We start from the raw sequence: 19,643 nt of genomic DNA, 5'->3' as shown, positions 1-19,643 counted from the left end.
TGCAGGTGAGCATCTTCAAACACCTGACGGATCTTTACTGGTGATTCTGAGGGAGGAAAATTTAAATCACAGCTTTAAATATACTTTTAAGAACAGCTTCTAATACTCAGTAATTTGAGGTCTTTTTGATCATTTTGATGTATTTTATCCTGTATTCCATTGTTCATAGTCTTCCTAGTTTCATGCTGTGTGATGTTCTTGTTGATAGTGTCATAAAGCAGTTTGGTGCCTTGATTAATTCATTATGAATTCAGAAATTTCCAGCACCAGCAAAATAACAAGTTCTTCAAACTACACAATTAACACAATTCTAGTGGATTCTGAAACTGAGAAAAGGGAATTTCAGCGCAAATAATTCAAATTTCAACATGTTTGATGGACATGTTTGTGAGTAGAGTTAAACATGTGCGTGGTGATGGACGAACATGAGTTTTGAACACATTTCCATTGACATTTCATTGGAAATAGTTGCTTAAATACAAGTTTCCGATTGCGGTGTGATCGTAGCCTCAGAGCTAGCCTTCAATGAACCCCTCAACATCGGAGCTTCAATGTTTGCGTTCTTTGATTTGCCAACACAATCATTCTAGCAGATTCTGAAGGAGAAAAGCGGAAAGGGGCCACGGGCCTTGACTTTGACACATGCTTACTAGATGCTAATAGTCACACCCACAATTCAGAGATTATTGATTGATTGGTTTATTTCAAGCATGATTGCATGAAAAGGAGTGGGAAGAAGCAAACTTATATAATCCCACCCCTACTGAGATGAATTTATAATGACACCTGCTGCTCTGCAGAAACTATATCCTAGAAAATAACATTTTTTTTATTAATTTATTGACATAATTATAATTAAAAGACCACTGGTAATTTGAAAATGGTTTAAAAGATGTTTAAAAGCATTGGGATGCTAACGATGAGGGCGGGGTCTTCTGCAGACCAGTGAAGAGGACGATGAAGACTTTTGTGGAGAACGAGTGGAGAGTGTGACGACAAAACCGGAGCGACTACAGGACTCAGGACTGGACTTTATTCTAAACACATTCCGGCTCACAGACATCCAGGACTTTACAGGACGAGATGAAGAGCCGCCGCAGTCATCCTCACTGGAGTGAACCTGAGGTCGCGGCGGGTCACGGGCCGCTGCAGCCACATTCGTGTCGGAGAGCGAAGCATTCAGGCGCTGTCGGACTCCAGAGGCGGCGCTCTGGCTCCATGTCGGTGCAGCACCGATCTGACCCCCCCACAGTGACAGGAGGACAGGAGAGGAACCGTGCATGAGACGTGCACTTCTCTGGGCACCTGGCTTCTGTCCTGTTTGCTGCAGGAAGTGATGATCGTCTCCTTCGTTTGACTTGCAGACGTGAAGCTTCCCAGCATGCATGTTCCAGGGTGGGGGGCGGGGTCAGAAGAGACTTTATCTTCAGTAAAAGCTGAGGTGGGAGGAGCATAGAGAGCATGCAGATACACAAAGACCAACAAGACACACGAGCACGCTAGAGGACTCCTCAGTCAAACTGGACAACAGGCGGGTTCTCAAAGTGTTCCTGTGATCCGGCTCAGAACCACAGCTCACTTCCACGCTGCTCCTCCTCCTCCTACTCCTCCTCCTCGTGATCTTCAGCAGGTTTGCAGCTTAAAGTTCAAAGGCAGGGAAGCAGGAAGCTTCCGGCTTCACCACATCTGACAGGAAGTGAATGGCCCCCGCCATACCTGAAAGACAGACAAGCATTAGCTCCGCCCTCAAAGGTGTACGATGACCAGTCCAGACAAATGAACCCTGCGTGCATGTGAGGGTTCAAATGTGCAGCTGCAGGAGGACAGACAGAAACTTTTCCAAACCATCAGCCTTCCACCGCCGTGCTTCACAGCGGTTTGGGTTTGTCTAAATGTTTTTCTGGTCTTGGTCTGGAGATGGACTTGCTGTTTCCTAACCTTCCTGTGAGCAGCATGAGGACGCAGAGGAATCAGAACCTCTGGAGGCTTTTCTAAACGTGTCTGAGCGTGAAGAGGCAAAAGGCTGGCACCTTCCCAACGTCACGTCTGAAACCAGGAACATTTCCCGTGACGGACGCAGCTGATCACCTGCATCTCCTGCGCTCAGGAGCAGCAGAGGGTCACAGGTCTGACCGTCTGACCAGAATGAACTCCAGCTCCTCTGAAAACATGCTCCACTTTGACCCAGAGAACAGGTCAGAGTTCATACAGGACATGTGATGATGATGATGAAGCCGAGAGCTACATGAGCTGCAGTGTTTAACGAGAGCGCCCCCAAGAGGTAAAGAAGTGCATGGCAGACAGGCCTATGAGACGGCGTACCTTCAAACAGAGAGTAGGGTCTGTCGGGGATCCTGCAGCCGTGGGTCCCGTAGTCCAGGCACCACTCGGCGAACTGGAGACAGAGTCAGAGCCGCGGGGTGACACTCATGGAGCAGCTCTGATGACGGCAGCATCACATCAGTGGCTGCATCTCCATTAACTCGAAAAGTTCATGAATTGGAATTTTGATAATAAATTCTCTTAATGGAAACACCACAATTTTGAAAAAACTCACATTTATTGAAAAGAAGTTTGATGACGAGTGCTACAGAGCCGTGACAAACTTGAGTGGAACTTGTCATGTTTTCAAACAGAAAAAAGGTCCAGCTGCTTACTTGTTATTTTTTTAAACACCGCTGAACAGGACAGGTCCTCTCACGTGCATCGGAGGCTGTGAACTGCACGTGAGCATGCAACAGAGCTGTCACCCAAATGCTCTCTTTTAGGGAATCAAATTAAAAAAACATTTGTTCTCATCCATCGCCGTGTTTTAATGACTTATCGTGAGAGTTGGTTTGTGCTTTATCGCACAGTTATGATTTAATAGAAACAACGTCATTGTGAAACTATTTTCTAGAAATAGCTAGAATTTCTGTAAAGTTTTGGACAAACGTGTAATGGAAAAACAGCTAGTCAGATCCTCCGGGATTTCACGATGTTAAGATCACAACTATTAACCAAAATCAAGGAAACCCTGCGACTTGTTGAGCACCCTGCGACTTCTTATTCTCACCGCATCTTTCACCAATCTACCGTGACAACAGGCATGAATGACGACGCAGCTTCATGACCGTTTCCCTTCTGACTGCTTAAAGGGAGGCGAGCTCTTTTCTATCATCTCTCTCTTTTTCTACTTTTTCTCTTCCTTTCTCTTAATTAATAAATGTCTTAATGGCCACAAAAACATAAATAAGACTTTGTGGCTCTCGCTGGATTTCAGTCCAGAGGAAACTGGATCATATGGATCTTTTAGCATTAAACCTTGCAGTCCTCTGGACTAGATATTGATAATACAAAGGAAGAATTTAGAGACTGCAGGAAAATGATTCCATGTAGAACCTCCTCCACTAGAGACCTATAAACACCTGAGAGAGCTTCTGAAACAGATCAGATAACAGAAACCAGATCCGCTCTTCAAAGTCTTTCTCTTCCTCTACCAACCATTAACTCACCAGTGATGCTTCTGAAAAGAAGAACGTGGAGATCTGAAGATTCATCTGATTATGCTGCTTTTTAAGGTTATAATTTTCCAATCATTTTATTCTAAAGTCTGTTTAAATCAAAACACAAATATTTGGGTGATTGTGAGCAGAGAGGAGCAAAAGTTCATTTTGTGTTTCACAGTTTTATTCAAGTTAAGTGACAGCACAACAACATTAATGAACATAAATAAATAAACTTCACATCCGGATATTCCAACTCTTTTCATTGTGACACATGCACTTGTGGGTGGAAAATAAATAGAACCGTGAAACCCAAAATGAACTTTTGGTCCTCTCTGCTCGAATAACCCAAATATTTGTGTACTGATTTAAACAGACTTTAGAATAAAACGACATTCTGCAGGGAAAAGTTAAAAACTTCAGAAACAAACAGCAGAAGCAGATGAAGCCTCAGATCTCCAAGAATCTTCCTGTTGATCCATTTCAACAGCATCAATGCTGAGTCTCTGAGAAGACGTTTGAGGAGCTGATCTGGTTTCTTCTGTCAGTGATGATCTGCTCTGGTTTGTTGTAGAGGAGGTTATATATGGAATTCTCTTCCTGTAGACTCCAATGTTTCATTTATTATCATCAATTAAAGTGAAATACTTCCAGATTTTGCTCCAGATTTTCATGTTGTCCTCCGTGTGTGACGGACCGCTCCACACCCGCGTGCGCTCAGTGCAACACCCCCCCACACAAGCTGTTCACACACCAGCTGTGTTGGCGCACATTCAAGCGGCCACTTAAATGAAAAGTCTCTGCAGACGCAGAACATTAAACTTCTATGCGAGTTTGCATAGACTTGATTGAAAGTGAGCGCTTGAACGCCCGCTGACGCTGCCAGTGTGTGAGCACCTATGCGCCCGCGCTCGGTGGGTCAGAGGCCCACCAGACAAGACAAAGGGTTAAAGAGAGTTAATTAAAAAAGAGCACAAACTTCAGGACGGAGTCAGAAGGGAACAAGTCACAGATCTGCGTCGTCACCCATTACTGTTACGGTAGATTGGTTAAAGTTGCAGTATAGCTGGATGAACATGTAGAGTTGCAGAGGGATTTGCTTGACTTTGTATTAATAGTTGGATCCTGGAGGGACTGTTTAATGGCTCCAATGACTGATCGAATGATCCTTTTCCTCAGAGTTCTGCTTGCATCCATGTGTGAAGGGTGGTGTTACCTTGCAGGCGCGGTACAGGTGCTTCTTCTCCTGCGTCAGCTTGTAAAGGGACAGGAAAGCGTAGGCGTTGCCAGCGGTTCCGTGGCAGATGCCGTAGCCTTTCCTGAGCAGGCCGCGCTGCCAGATCACTTCGGCACAATCTGCAGCCTCCTTCAGGTACTTGTCCTCTTTGAACACCTGTGCAGACACAGAAGATGTGGACTGACGGCTGCTCCCCAAAGCAGCGACTGTGGACTGTCTCATCAAGAGTTGATGGGTTACAGAAACACATCCACATGCTAAGAAAGACTGCAATGGTTGCCATGGTTACCTAAAAATCTGAAAAATCGGTTAAATGCAGAGTAAAGAAGTCAGACAAGACTCAGATGGGCTCTGAGCTGCATAAGTATCAGATCAGGGTGGGATCTGGGTCGGGTTACAGATCAGGACCAGTTCCTCCTGTTGGAGATTGTAGTCAGTGAGGAGTCAATGACTGCAGTGTGCAACAGAAGATCACATCAGTGCACGTCATCTTCAAAGCAAAACATTCAGACAGCACTTTGGTTCCCAGGTATGTCTACTGAGACCGCGCTGAAGCCGACACTGAGGCCCGTCAGGGTTCTGATCCAGTCACAGAGAGACAGGACCGCACCTTTGAGTGATGAAAGCTGAGTGGTTTACTCCCTTTGTTACAATGTTTTAATCAGTTTCCTTTCCATTCAAACTGATGTAGTGAGAACGCAGTGCACAGCTCGACCACTGGGGGTCACTGTTGCTCCTTGTGTCTCAGTAGAGTCGTGGTAACACAAAGATTATGTTCTTAAATAAACATCCCCAGACACAAATGAAGTCTCAAAGTACAGTCTAGTCCAGCAGGGACACGCCCACCAAACAACCACGTCTCAGAAGATACTTTGAGTTTAAAATTCAGCTTACAGCATTCACACTAGCATTATCACAGGTAATGCTATATATCTAGTTCATAATTATGTTAAAAAGTTACGATTTAAAAGTTTTAAAAGTGTAGTTTTAGAGTGTTCAATAAATGTTTATCCTGTTCGGCCTGGGTCTTCAGGTGTTTTGGCTCCTTGTGCGATTGAATTTGACACTCCTGCTCTAAAGTGAGTTCTGCCTGTCATCTTTTTCAGAATCAAGCTCCAACCTGCAGAACGTGGAGTGATGGCGTTCCAGTAACCGTGGTCGTCCACAGCCTGCGTCAGCCTCACCTTGTAGGCCATGATGAGCATGTGGATGACGCCGGGCGCTCCGTGGCACCAGTGCACCAGCCGGTCGCTCTCGTTGCTCAGCGACGACGGGAAGTTGCCGGATCGGAACCTCTTGTGGCGAACGTAGTCGATGCTAGGGCGGAGCAGCTCTGACAGCACGTCTGCGGGGAGCTGAGCTGCAGGCTGAAGACAGACGCAGGTCATCTCTGCAGCATCTCACTGCCCCCACATTCTGAAGACATCTGACCCTTTCAAAGTCTAACACTGCTCTGACACCGCTCTCTTTTAGAGGGGTGGAGCAACCAGAAAATCCTTTTTTATGTTTATGAAGTGTATGAACTCTAGGAATTTGGAGAGCTCAGTGCAGATTCTACGATTCAGAATTACTACCCAGAGTCTTTCAAACTGGTGAAACCTAAAGGCAGAAGAGCCTCAGGAGGGAAATAAAGGACAGTTCCTGACGCTGTGCAGAACCTTGCAGTTTTAACCTTTAGTAACCTTTGAAGGACCCAAACTATTGAGGGTAAGGCAAAAGGCTGAGCAGGGACCCCCGGAGACCCCTACCTGCATGAGCATGTAGTAGACGCCAGCCAGGCCGTGGGCCGCTCCGATGTACTGCTTATTGTGCCACTCGTAGAGGAGCGGGCAGCGCTCCGCCTTCTTCTGCTCTGCTGACAGGTTCTTCCCCGATTCCACAATGGCCGTCACCACCTGAAGACCCGGGAGGGAGAACACAGTGGTGATGAGACACCAACAGTCCTCAGATCCAGACAGACGGAGGGTTTATGGTCGGACAGTGGAGAACGAGGTTTCCTCGTGTCAGAAACTGTTTCTGTTGATAAAAATAGGAAGTTTCTCTGTGTGAAGGGATCAGCAGACAGCTGGAAATGGTGTGACTGCTATTGAGGTCAGAGGTCGTCTGCTGAGGGGTCAGAGGTCATCTGCTTAAGGGGTCAGAGGTCATCTGCTGATGGGTCAGAGGTCATCTGCTGAGGGGTCAGAGGTCATCTGCTGATGGGTCAGAGGTCATCTGCTGAGGGGTCAGAGGTCATCTTCTTAGGGGTCAGAGGTCATCTACTGAGTGGTCAGAGTTTATCTTCTCAGGGATCAGTCTGCAGATGAGCTCCACTGTGAAGAATCTGTCATTTTCTTCAAACTCGTTCCACCACAGAGGGGTGGAGGAAACTTGTGGTCACATGACCTGCTGACTTGTTTTGTTTCTAGCAGAAGCAAACTGTGGATTCTGAATGATGGACTGAACCTGACTCATGGGTCTATTAAGATTTTGAATCTAATGAATATAATGTGTTCCCTGGACATGATGCTCTGGTGTCTTCTGACAGCTCAGCGTTGCTTCAAAAACTCCTTCATTAGTGCTGCACCTCTGTAATGGTGCTCTGATCCACAGCATCAGCTCCGATCTCCTTGTTGACGTAGAGCAGAGCGTACAGGTATCCGGCGCGGCCGTACAGCAGCTCATCCGGCAGCTCGGCGTCTGGGCTCAGCACGGAGCGCTGCAGCTGGAGGAGCCTGCAAGACAAAAGTCAGGGCTGCATCAGCAGAGCTCAGCTCTTCTGGTTAGAGCTGCTCACGCAGTTCTTCATGAGAAGACTCAGTATTGCAGATGCAGGCTGACCGGAAATGCTTCAGAATCCTGCCTAACGTGCACTTTTGGTAAATACTGTCCTGACTAAAGTCCTTCTGGTGACACAGACTCTTTCCTCAACATTTGAATGTTTTAATTCTCTGGCTGGATGAGGTTGCTGTTCTCCAAGAACTAAATCCTCATTGGAATGTGGTTGTTAGTGTCTGCACGGCCTTCTCTTATGTGTGCCTGCAGCTCTGCTCCTCATGGATCTCAGTAAATCAGGCTCCACCTTGGGCCCGGCTGCTCTCAGTTTTGGGTCGGAACCAGAATCAGTGCTGGCTAAGATACAGCATGATATTCTGAGGAAGCTGCAACAGCAGACAAAGATGGGATCCGTCATCCAACCATCATCCATCTGTCATCCAATCATCATCCAAACATCATCCATCCATCATCCAACCATCCATCAATCATTCATCCATCCATCCATTATACATCCATCCATTCATCCACTGTTGCATTATGGGATTGTTGTTAGAATTGGCAAAGCATCATGTGAACTCTGGTTCTCTGGATCCTCCTCCTCCGTCTGGTTGTGGCTGAGTCTCTCTATCATTCTATCAGAACATTAAACTGTGATCTCCTGTGAGCTGACGTGGATCTTCACGGCTGATCTGCCTTGCACAGCAGAACAGCCTGAGGAGTGCTCACACCCTGACAGCTCTCTATCATCCATGCTCAGCTCATGGCCATCTGCTACCGCGACAGCTCACTCATCTTTCATTCTGCAGTTCAGTCTGAATGCTGGAGATCCCTGCTCTCCACATGAGGACGATCGAGGTGAAGAAAGTCATCAGCACTCTCCAATCTTCAACCATTTTGTTTTAATCATTAAGTCAGACTTGATCATCATCCCCACATCCTCATGATGACCTCTGACCTGCTCAGGCACTCTTTGCTGTCTGCAGTGTTGTTGAGTCTATGGTGGACGACGGCTCCAACAGCCAGAGGCCCGGCGTCGCCACAGAGAAAGGTGACTCTGCGGCCGTTCAGGATCCTCATGGCTCTCTTCACGTAGTCCAGCGCCCTCTGCAGGTGGGAGGCCTCATGCGTGACCCGGTGAAGCTGGAGGTACAGCAAGGCGATTCCTGCAGGGACGCATGTGGAGCTGAAGTAAGGAGGGGCAGAAGTTTCTGTCTTCACTTCACACTAAGATTTATCTTTGACTTTGGCTGCTTTTCTGCTGCTGCTCAGTTTTATTTAACACATTTTCCCACATTCAGGTGGCAGCACTGATACTGTAGGTTAGCAGCTACAAACTCCTGATGTGAGTGAATGTTCATCCAGTCTCAGTGATGGTACAGCCTGCAGATACACACCTGATCCCCCAGAAGAAGTGGAAGCAAATGTGGAGGCTTGATCTGTCTGAGAATCTTGAAGGAGTGAGGAGATGATGGAGCCTACCTGTCCAGCCGGTGTATGTGGAGAAGTCATGAGGGTCAGCAGTCTTCAGGCCCTCCTCCATCTGCTGCAGGAGATCCTTGACCTTACTCTGGACTTTCCTCTGGAAAGCTGCGCTCACCTAAGAAGGAAAGAGGACTCTCATGAGTCTGCTGGTGAGCAAACGCAGGTGCTGCGTCGCATGAACACAGGATTTCCTGACAAAGCTCAGAGCAAACAGGAGAGTGTGGCGATAACCCTACATTCCCTCCATCTGTTCCTCTGGATCCTTTCTCTTTCAGGAATCCAACAGGATTTCTGAGCAAAAGTTCATCCCTGATCAGGAATCCTTACAGCCTTAATGCACGCCTGGTTTCAAGTTACTGAGCTGAAATCTGTGGAAACCATCACTAGACGCACCCAAAGGAAATGCTGCTCATAAAGAGTCTTTAGAAGGTTTTCCATGAAGCTGGACCTCCCACACTCTGACAGACAGACCACAGACCCTGGACTGAACCACCACAGGTCACCTGTCCAATATAGCAGTCTGCTAAACGTACAGAGGAAATACGAGGAACTGATCTGGAGACAAAACATGAATCACAGGTCTTTGAGAGCATCCAGATCAGATCATCCGCCTCTCTCTGGGATCAAGCCTCCAACTGACAGATGAGAGGCTGGAAGCAGAACCAACACCCGACTGAACATGTGTGGTCCCAGCACAGAGCCTCTTATGAAAGATTTAGGGAAAAGCTTTACTGCGGTCAATCATGCATAAGTGCAGGCGTGTTATCCTCCTCCCATAATCCTCCTTCATCCATGTTAGCAAGAAACGAGCGTGTAGAGAAACTCTGTCTGAGTATGGAGATGTCCGAGAGAAAGATGAAGGACGGATTTGAGATGAGAGATGGTGTTGTTTTCAGAGCGGGAATTAACAGAGAAACCCAGAGCTCCTCGCATGTTTAAGCTCTCCTTCCTGTTCCTCCGATGGACTCATTCCTGATCCATGCTGATCACTCCCAAACAGATCCTCAGCATCTTCATCTCTGCTCCCCGTGACCATCCCCGGCCCAGGGTGTAGTGAGCCATGCAGCCGACCTTCATCCCTCCACTCTCCAGAGTAAACCTCCACCTCTCTCAATGTTCCTCCACCTGCTTCCTGCTCTCGCTCTAGAACACAGTGTCATCTGCAAACATTATGATCCACACAGATTCCTGTCTGTAAGATTAACCACATCTGCTCCTGTTTATTGATTCTCGTGGATACCCAATGGTGAGAATCAAACAACAAACTGCATATTGATCTGTGATTTCCTGCTAATTTTTAACCCTTTATAGACCCACTCAAATACAAAGTTTTTTTTACATTTTTATTTAACATGTAGATAAAAGATTTCAAGATTAAAACTGTTTTTCTGACTGCTTCTTTATTTAAATCCCGGTGGATCAGGACCAGATAAAAACCTGTGGTTTGAAAAAGCTCAATATAGTGGCTGAAATGAGTGGGCCCTCTCTGATCCACTCTGTTCTGATGGATCCACTTGCAGACAAATAGATCAATGAACGTCTTTGTTATCCTCGTTTGAGCTGGAATCAGGAACAAAAATAACAGGACAGCTCGGATATTAATCACCATTTTTGTTGAACTGCTAATGTTAGCTCTGAGTTTTAATATTTTTATTTATGTATTTGTAATAATTATCGGGCATATCAGTTTAAAAAAGTGGGAAAGTGTCAAGTTTCCACCAGATATTATTCACAGTTTAAGTTCAAAGCAGCTGAAAAGAAAACTCTGATGACCCAGAATTCTAGCAGCATTTAAACGCATCATGGACGAATCTTGGAGACGTGATTCTCACATCAGATTTGTGCGTAAATGTGGGTCTGTGTGCGTAACATGCGATTTGTGCGTAATTTTTAAAGATTTGAGCATATAGTTATTATCAAGCTGTTGTAATTTGAATGTGTTTGTGTATATTGTAATTTTTTAATTAATTTTTTATTATTTTTTGTACTTATGCACAAAATGTATTGTATGGGTTAGGGCTGCCACGATTAGCCGACTAGTTGACGACTAATCGACTATTAAAATAGTTGACGACTAAATTAATATTCGATTAGTCGTTACTTTATATTATATGGAGTCAAGTGTAGTAAAGTTGAACGTTTTTATTACATTCTGCTAGCTTTTTGGACTATTTATCAAGAATTTTTTAGGCTATTTTGGAGTTTAGCTAATATTTCAGCTATTGTGGCTAATTTAGGCTTTTCTGTCTTTTATTTTGACGTTTAGCTGATATTTCGGCTACATGCTAGCTATTTAGGCTAACTGTGGCTTTTACTCTGTTTTTTTTTTTTTTTGGCTAATTTAGCATTTAACTAATATTTTAGCTGGCTATCAGCTTCAGTGTTTTTAGCTATGAATTTCAGCATCTCCATCAGCCAAATTCAGCTTACAGCATTCACACTAGCATTATCACAGGTAAAGCTATATATCTAGTTATTAGTTAGCTTAAAGTTAATGATGGTTAAAATGTGTGTTTTACATCCAGTTTGCGCATGATACGATTAGTCGACTAATTGGAAAAAATAATCGATGATTAGTGGAATTTTAAAATAATCGTTTGTGGCAGCTCTACTGTGAGTTTCAAATCAAGACTTACACACGCACAAATCAGCGTGAGTCTATTTTGTCTCCATACTGCCGCTCTGCAGAGACTGTGGTAGAGAACAGGTTTTCCCGTGTGGTCTGAATCCGTACGAGCGGTCTAGGACGGGCTCACCTGACCCTCCGCGTCCGGCAGCTCGCCGGGCTCCGCCTCCGGATCGGCAGCGGGCCCGGCAGCTCTCTGGTCCCAGTCCGGGTACGGGTTCTGGAAGCAGCGCTCTTCCATGTCTGTCTCCGCCGACAGCTTCAGCCGTTTGGACACGTGATCCCCCATCTGTACGGCGGCTCGGCGCGGACAAAATCCTGCCGGAGAAAGTCAGCGCCGCGTCACAGAGACCGAACCGGGACAGCTGGAGAAAGTCGTTGTCCAGAGACCAGGTACCGAGTGGAACCAGAGCGCGTGAGCCCCCTCCGCTGCTCCACAGCCCCCACAGCTTTATCTTTCCCGGTGTCCCGGTGAACTGAAGCGGCTCTCGTTCAAGTGAAACCAGGAAAAACCCGCGTCCCGGCTCTGCTGTCAGGGCTGACCCCCCCTCCGTGGAGGAGCGGTCAGCATCCTCCCCCCGCGCTGTGAGAACAAAAGGCTCCCTCTGAGGTCCGCCTCCGGCACGAAGCGTCCCGGTACCGGAGCCCCCGGGCCGCCACAGCCCCGCAGGACCCGCTCCTGCAGAGTGCACGGTGACAGACGGAGCTGCGGGATGCTGCGGGAAGCTGCGGGATGCTGCGTGGAGCGGATTACAGCAGAGCCTCACCCACACCCCCCCTCCTCCCTCTGATGTGTGACAATGGGGGTGTGACTTGAGTTAGAGCCGCTCTCACGGGAGCGCGCGTGGGGCACGCGCATGGAGTGAATTTTTCCCTGAAAGCGTAGGATTGAAATCCAGAGAACTTTTAACCTCTGGTTCTGGTTCTGACACCTTCAGCTCCACCATCTTACCATGTGGATGTCTGGTTCTGGGTCTTTGAGTCGTTTTAATTCTAGAGGTCCAAATGCACATCAAACTTTCATCTGAGGTTTCAGGAGAGACTTCAAACATGTCCGAAGCCCACTCCACTCCCTTCCTGAAACTCCCTCAAACTAAACCATCCAGAGCCCCAGAACCTCAGGAAAGACACGGCCAGAACCACACCTCCCACCCGCCAACCCAAACCCAGTTGAGCTTTCCAGCTGCAGCATCGGAGCTGGAAGCAGATCTGGGATCAAGAGAATTCTGGAGTGGAGAAAAACCGCTTTGTGTTCTCCAGATCAGGAAATCAGTGGATTCTCTTTGGGTTAAAGGTCAAAGGTTTGCTGTTTGTCAAAGAGTGTTATTTCACCTGCTCTCATGTTAGAGGTTCAAAGAAGCATTTCTCTCCACTGTGGCATCTTTAGAAAATAACTACATTTATAAACCTTTTCAAAATGTTTTTATCTTCCAGCAAAGATCACATGAGAAGCAGAAAAAGAAGAGTGTCAATAGTGTGTTGGAGGTCTTATACTCTTTGTGTCCAACAGGTGTCGCTGTGGATCTAACAGAGACTTTGCTTTAAGTTTGTTTGGGTTGTTCACCTTCTCACATGAAGCCAGGATCTGCTGCGTTTCCACACGTCACTTTGGGATCTTCAGACGGTATTGTAGTTGCTGGTGGAATGATGGGAAAGTGCAGCAGCAGAGCAGGTGTGGTGAAGCTCTCTTCATGTGTGGATCCTCTCAGGTGACCCAGTGTCAGACTCTGTCCCTGTCCTGGGACTGGCTGGCCTCCAGGAGAGGAGGCCCGCTGGTGAAGGTTCTGTTGGACCGGCTGGGACGCGTTCTGGAGCAGGTCCCCTAAGCTGAGTGGAGTTTATGGCTTTCACCTGTGATTCTGCAGCCGTATGAGCTGAACCTGCAGCTGACGGCGGTTCTGTCCAGACTGTCAGCCTGCAGCCGTCCTCTGCTGCAGGAATACCTGCTGGACCCCAACATCCCCCTGTCTCCCTGCTCTCTGTCCTCATCAGGTGAGTCCCACAGAGACCATCTGATCTGACAGCAGTCAGACTTCAGAACCAGTCTCATCTCTGTCTGCAGACCATCCTTCAAGGGGATGGGTGGGTTGATGCAGAGGATCCAGCAGATTCAGATCTGCAGACAGACTGTTGAACACCTGGAGAGACCTGCTGGGAATGAGCCACAACTATGGGTAGCTGCCTACCTGTCTGTCTACCTGTCTGTCTGTTTGGAGCAGGTAGGCCTTCAACGAGTCCTATGACAGTGAAACAGTGATGAAGAGGATGCCTGACCTCTCTCCTGTGGGCGTGTCCTCAGACAGGAACACCTGACGTTGCTTAAAGGGATCACTGTCCTGGAAGTCATGCTTTAAAAATAAAACTTTTCAAACAATCCATGATTTTTCTTCAGTTTAAAAGCATAAGGTATTATTCTTAAATGGGGAAAGTGGTTTGAAATCCATGATTAAAATCTAAATATCTTTCAAAATCATATTTAAATATTACCTCATGACTTTTTCTGACGTGACCGCAAGTGTTTCCATAAAACATTTAATAAATTGTGGAGTGGCATAATCTAACATCGCTGTCGTCCGTGTGGCAAACTGCTGGCACACTTTTCAAAATAAAAGATTCACAAAATAAAAGTAAAGTCAAAAGATTTTAAATGAAATGCAAAACAAGTCTTCTAATTTGAAATTAAAGTCCGTTTTTCAGCTAAAGGGAAAGGATTTTGGAGGGTGTCTATTGAATTAGTAAAACATTGATTGTTCACTTTCTGTGCATTTTAAGCTCCAACCACTAGAGGGAGCTGGTGATCAGCAACTGAAGTTGAAGTCCTCTGAATCAAAAGGTGAAGTTTTTTTCTGCATTGTCCTCCACCACACAATGACAACTGACCTCTGGACCATCTCACACATCCTTTTCATCTTTTGTTCATGTTCTGGTGAAGCCATGTTAGTATGACAGTCACACAGGTTGTTAGAATTAGGCACATATTATTCTAGAACTTTTACTTTTTTGCTATTTATTGAGTTTTTGATTCTGCTTTTTAGTTTTCTACCTGCAAAGTTTTTTTCAGGTCCAAAAGTTTTTTCCCTGGACTGATTCACCAGAGGAAGAGGAAGAGGGGGGAACTGGGATTGTTATTAAGTATATTTTACTTCATTTTTAGGAGTTTAACTTTACGCATTTGCTCATTGGTTCATTTCTTTTGATTTCTTATCTTCATTTCTTATGGGTCCTATATTTTTTCATTGTTTTTAATTAACCTAATGAGTAGTAAGTTTTTTGAGTAGATTTTTGATCCAGATAAACTGCTACAAACTTTTATAACACTACGAATATAAACACAGACTTGAATATTTAAAGAAATCTGTGTATGTTGTATCTATTTTTATCCTAGACATCCGTTTTTGTGAACATGTATTCTAACAGTGTGTATTTGATTAGTTTTACAGCTTTACAAGTTTTTGTCAAAAGATAAATGGAAACACAGTTCTCCAAGTTGTTGATAAATCCAGAAAATGATGATAAAACTCATAAAAAGCACAAAAGAGACATTTCACTACACGAGTGAACGTTCAGATCATACTTGTTGTACATATATAACACAAAAGCAAGACTCAGAAAACTAAAACACACTGACTAGTTTGCATTCTGCACGTCACCAGCATGTCAACCACAGTCCAGCTGGTTGATGTGATGTTTGTCCACGCTGGGACTCAAAATGACAGACTGTCGATCTGGTGAATATCAATAGATAGAAATGGAGGAACTGTTTGGAATAAATCTCTCCTGGTTTGTATTCAATGCCCACAGGATTTGAGGTAATGGACTCTGCCTTTATTTGCAGAATGGACACCAGTTAGGCAACCAGGTTCAACCTGCAGCTTAGAGATGTGAACCGTGGTGTGAAATATCTCAGCATGCATCTCTGGTTCCTGCTGGGAAACAGCACTGATGGAAAGAAACTTGTTATATGTCATTAAAGTTCCATGTGGAGTTATCAGCTGTGTTACTAGAATAATGTTGTTTTCAAACCATTTTTGTAGAAAAATACTTCTGTTCTTAACCAAAATGTCTGAATTATTCCAAATATGAAACAGGTGAGGTGAAAAATGATGCTTGCAGATGAGAGTCCATGCCAGTAAAACCTGTTTGTGAAAGTTGGAACGTTTTAAAGGATTTTTTATATTTCAAAGTTACACAGCAAAAGAAATGGCAGACCTCCAAGTTTATCAAAAATAAACTTTGGTATAAAATTCCATAATGAAAGCTCGTTTTGCATGAAGTTTTTTAACCATTTAATTTTGAGAACATTATTTAGAGTAGAACAATCAAGAAAGTCCACTCCTCCATTTTTGATGAATTAATGACCACAGATTTACGAATGTTGTGAATTCGATTTCTCCACAGGAAATGAAAGAGAATCTGATCAATCCTTTTTGTTGTCCAGGGAGAGCGAGGATGCAACATAAACCAGCCTTGAAATTCCTTCAGCTTTTGCTAAGAGACAGCAAGGTTTTAGTGACAAATCTCTTTGGAGCCAACGATTGAACTTATTTTGTGCTTTTTGATCATAGGGTCGTAGTTGATGAATTCTCTGTCTTTCTGATCTTTAGTTATTTGTCGACCTAAATATGTTACATTTTCTGTGACAGCAATATCTTTTATTGAGGGCAAAGCACAATTTTTAAGAGGAAATAATTCACATTTCTTTAAATTTAAATAAAGACCAGAAGCCTTTGAAAATGTTTCAATATTTTCAAGAACCTTGAGAACTTGTGACGTATTATTAAGAAATAAAGCTGTCATCTGCCAGTTGACTCAAGAGGATTTCTCTGCCTGCAATGGAAATGCCACTAATATTACTGGATTTTATATATCTACAGAATACTTGTACAACCATAAGAAAAAGGTAAACAGACACAGGGAACCCTTGTCTTGTTCCCCTTTGAAGTAAAAGTCTGAGCGAGAAGGCCCCGGTTCGACTCCCGGCTGGGACCTTTCTGTGTGGAGTTTGCATGTTCTCCCCGTGCATGCGTGGGTTTTCACCGGGGACTCCGGCTTCCTCCCACCGTCCAAAAACATGCTTCATAGGTTGATTGGTGACTCTAAATTGCCCCTAGGTGTGAATGTGAGAGTGAATGTGTGTGATTGAGGCCCTGAGACGGACTGGCGAGGGTGTACCCCACCTTCGCCCATCAGTAGCCGGGATAGGCTCCGGCACCCCGCGACCCCGAAAGGGAAGAAGCGGTCAAGAAAATGGATGGATGGATTATGACAGTGATGAGCTTCTAGACCTAAGCAGAGAGGACATGAGGAGGAGAGCAGATCGCGAGAGAGGAGGAAAACTTTTGACCGACTTTATAGTCTACCGGAAAAAAATGTCCTTAAAATCCTTAGATTTCTGTGAATAAATAAATGTTTATATTTGATATATTAATGTTTTTATTTAAATAAAGGTATAAATCCAACAAAGTAATTGTCATGAATTAATTGTAACTTTTATTTCCAACTATTTACAAAGATGGTCAACATGGATGGGGGGGCGTCGACTGAGACCCGGACTGGAACTTTCTGGGTGGTGATTGGGACATCTTGAATGATGGTCTGCAGAGTTTCAGGATGCATCTTCACTGTAAACTGCATCATCCATCTTCACGGTTTGCAGGGTTGGCTGTCGACAGATACTGCATGACCAAAAATGATCCATAAATACATAAATATGAGATAATGCATGCACAGGTTTTGGAAAAAAAAATTAAAAAAAATCTCTTGATTACTTAATTACCTGTTACCAGTAATCGTGGTCTGGTGGTACCTCCCCCAGGGCAGAAACCTCAGCAGGTAGTTGGTCCTGCCAGAGATCACCACTGGTGACCTCCAAACCAGCTTCCTCCTCCTCATCACCTCCACATCTTCCTCTGGCTCATCCTCTGGAGCCACAGTGTCGTCAGCACAGAGGCAGATGTTGTGTAGGATGGCATAATCTGTGACAATCTGCAATATATAAATTTACATTTATATAAATACATTCCTAAGAATATTGAAAAGCTGCAATGTGTTCACTTACATGAGGTACAGAGGTGTGATGCACCTCCAGCACTTGCAGGAGGATGTCAATGTCACCGATCCTGATCAAGGAGGTTCAGGAAGACCGCAGGAGAGTTCTTGTGCTCTGAAGTCTGGTCTTGGGTCTTCACTGTTGGAGTCTAGTTAAAAAGAAATACATAAGCAATACATTTATATTAAAAAATGGTTTTAAATAATTTATTATTAAAACTACAAAACATAATTATACTTATGTGAACATGAGACTAACAAAAGAATTAAATACTACTTTTACAATGTAGAAAATGTACTCAAAAAAGAGTAGCGGGAAATTGTTCAAATTAATTTCTGCAATACAAGTCAAAAGATAAAATTAACATCCAACCCTTATGTATGATTAATAAAATAAAAACACTTTGCAGTTATTTTGTACATGTTTTTTTTTAATTTTGTTCATGTTTCTTTTCTCAGAAAAGGGTAGGTACTTATATTAAGTAGCATTTTCTGCAATAACTTGTGAAATAAACAAAACTTGGATCATCTCAAAACCCTCAAATTCAGTAATTGTATATTTTACAACCTGTAATGCAGTTGCTAAATAAATATTTCCATTAAACTAGCTAAAGCTAATATGTAAGAAGCTTGTAGATCTTTTTTAAGCGTTTGTACACAGTACCTGCAGTTAGTTTAGTCTCTGCCGGAAAAATACCAAGTGCCGGCGACGACCCAGCCATCAGCGACCGCGAAGGCGGCGGGATCAGGAGGACGCAGCCGCTAAATTATTATTATTATTTTTTTTTTCACAACTTTATTGAAAACATTAATTTCAATACAAAAAGAGGTGCAAAATAGCTACTGTATATGTATATAAACATTATAAACTACCAGATAAAAGCAAATAAATAAAATAAAACAAAATAAAGTAAAATGCCAGGGGTAGAAATAAACAAGAAAAGTCATAAAGTTAACAAAACTAAGGCCAGATAAATAGCAGAGTTTACATTTTAAAATATATTGTGTTGCAAACAAATGTCAAGACATTTCACAGCCTTTTTGTTTTTTTAAAAAAAAAATATAGATTCCAGCCGCTAAATTATGATTCCCGGAAGAGCGGCTTCGCATTACGTCATTGGTGCAAAGGCGTTTTCTGGGTCCTAGTGCCCTACACGTTAAAACTCCCGGTTACACTAAAAAAGCGGCAGCTTGTATGACGTCATATTTCCTCACGAGACCTGCAGTCACATCATGTGATATGTCCTGACAAGTAGTCACATGATGTCAAATGATGTCATTTGGCCCCACATGTCAGTGCTTCGAAAATCCTTTAACAGAACCACTTTGCAACATTCTTGAGATTGCTTCTCTAGCGACCCAAGACCACAAAAACCAAAAGACCCAAGATCCAAAAACCAAATGACCCAAGACCTTAAAAACCAACAACCCAACAACCCAACAACCCAAAAACCCAGCAACCCAAAAATGACTGCACATCCCAACAAGCTTTTCGTGGGCGGACTCAGTGCAAACACAGACGACGACGGCCTCCGCCAGCACTTCGAGCGCTTTGGCGAACTTATAGACCACGTCGTCATCAAACACAAGGTTCAGAGCAGATCTCGCTGCTTTGGCTTTGTGACCTACGCCAAACCGGAGCAGGCCGACGCAGCCATGGCTGCAATACCACACACAGTAGACGGGACCGCAGTGGAAGTTAAACGGGCTGTTGCAAAAGAAAAATCTAAAGAGCCTGAATCTTTTGCCCGTGCCATGGAGAAGAAAATCTTTGTTGGTGGCTTGAAGAACGACATCTTCGAGTTCGAACTCACTGAATACTTCTCTCAGTATGGCCAAGTCGAGAAGTCTGAAATCATGGTAGATTTGGAGACCCGACAGAACCGGGGATTTGGCTTTGTGCACTTCACAAATGCCTCTGCAGCAGACAAAGCTGCGCTTGTGAAGTTCCACACAGTCAATGGACACCAAGTTGAAGTAAAGAAAGCTTTGACTAAGCAAGAGATAA

At 44.4% G+C, this 19,643-nt stretch overlaps 2 protein-coding genes and 1 long non-coding RNA gene across 3 annotated transcripts in view; 2 read left to right on the top strand and 1 right to left on the bottom strand.

Annotated features, from left to right (window-relative positions):
* Nucleotides 1-1,018: 1,018 nt before the first annotated feature.
* On the bottom strand, nucleotides 1,019-12,095 carry lancl2 (LanC lantibiotic synthetase component C-like 2 (bacterial)). The gene is made up of 10 exons (XM_024261743.2): nucleotides 11,985-12,095; nucleotides 11,718-11,905; nucleotides 8,959-9,076; nucleotides 8,435-8,642; nucleotides 7,289-7,436; nucleotides 6,471-6,617; nucleotides 5,907-6,089; nucleotides 4,702-4,878; nucleotides 2,323-2,395; nucleotides 1,019-1,716 (listed from the first exon to the last, which is right to left on the bottom strand). Exons 2-10 carry the CDS (start codon nucleotides 11,874-11,876, stop codon nucleotides 1,640-1,642), a joined length of 1,290 nt encoding a protein of 429 aa, XP_024117511.1. The 5' UTR covers nucleotides 11,877-11,905; nucleotides 11,985-12,095; the 3' UTR covers nucleotides 1,019-1,639.
* Nucleotides 12,096-12,286: 191 nt separating this feature from the next.
* On the top strand, nucleotides 12,287-13,963 carry LOC112139045. The gene is made up of 4 exons (XR_002917890.2): nucleotides 12,287-12,888; nucleotides 13,098-13,211; nucleotides 13,297-13,579; nucleotides 13,650-13,963. It is a non-coding gene; the product is annotated as an uncharacterized LOC112139045 (long non-coding RNA).
* Nucleotides 13,964-18,965: 5,002 nt separating this feature from the next.
* LOC112139033 (heterogeneous nuclear ribonucleoprotein A0) overlaps nucleotides 18,966-19,643 on the top strand; it is a 2,456-nt gene continuing 1,778 nt past the window's right edge. Inside the window, exon 1 of the mRNA XM_024261726.2 lies at nucleotides 18,966-19,636. Coding sequence (XP_024117494.1) covers nucleotides 19,037-19,636 — 600 coding nt within the window. The 5' untranslated portion in view covers nucleotides 18,966-19,036. The remainder of the gene's footprint in view (nucleotides 19,637-19,643) is intronic.

Source organism: Oryzias melastigma, linkage group LG20 (genome assembly GCF_002922805.2).
Source record: "Oryzias melastigma strain HK-1 linkage group LG20, ASM292280v2, whole genome shotgun sequence".
Classification (NCBI taxonomy): Eukaryota; Metazoa; Chordata; class Actinopteri; order Beloniformes; family Adrianichthyidae; genus Oryzias; species Oryzias melastigma.
This window is presented reverse-complemented; position numbering and strand designations above follow the sequence as displayed.

Excerpts from the sequence above, each read along its gene's own strand:
- lancl2 (XM_024261743.2), bottom strand. The coding sequence starts at position 11,876 with ATGGGGGATCACGTGTCCAAACGGCTGAAGCTGTCGGCGGAGACAGAC. Across the intron at positions 4,879-5,906 it reads TGCTCATCATGGCCTACAAG|GTGTTCAAAGAGGACAAGTA; the intron begins GTGAGGCTGACG and ends GTGTCTGCACAG. Across the intron at positions 2,396-4,701 it reads ACCTGTACCGCGCCTGCAAG|TTCGCCGAGTGGTGCCTGGA; the intron begins GTAACACCACCC and ends CTCTGTCTCCAG.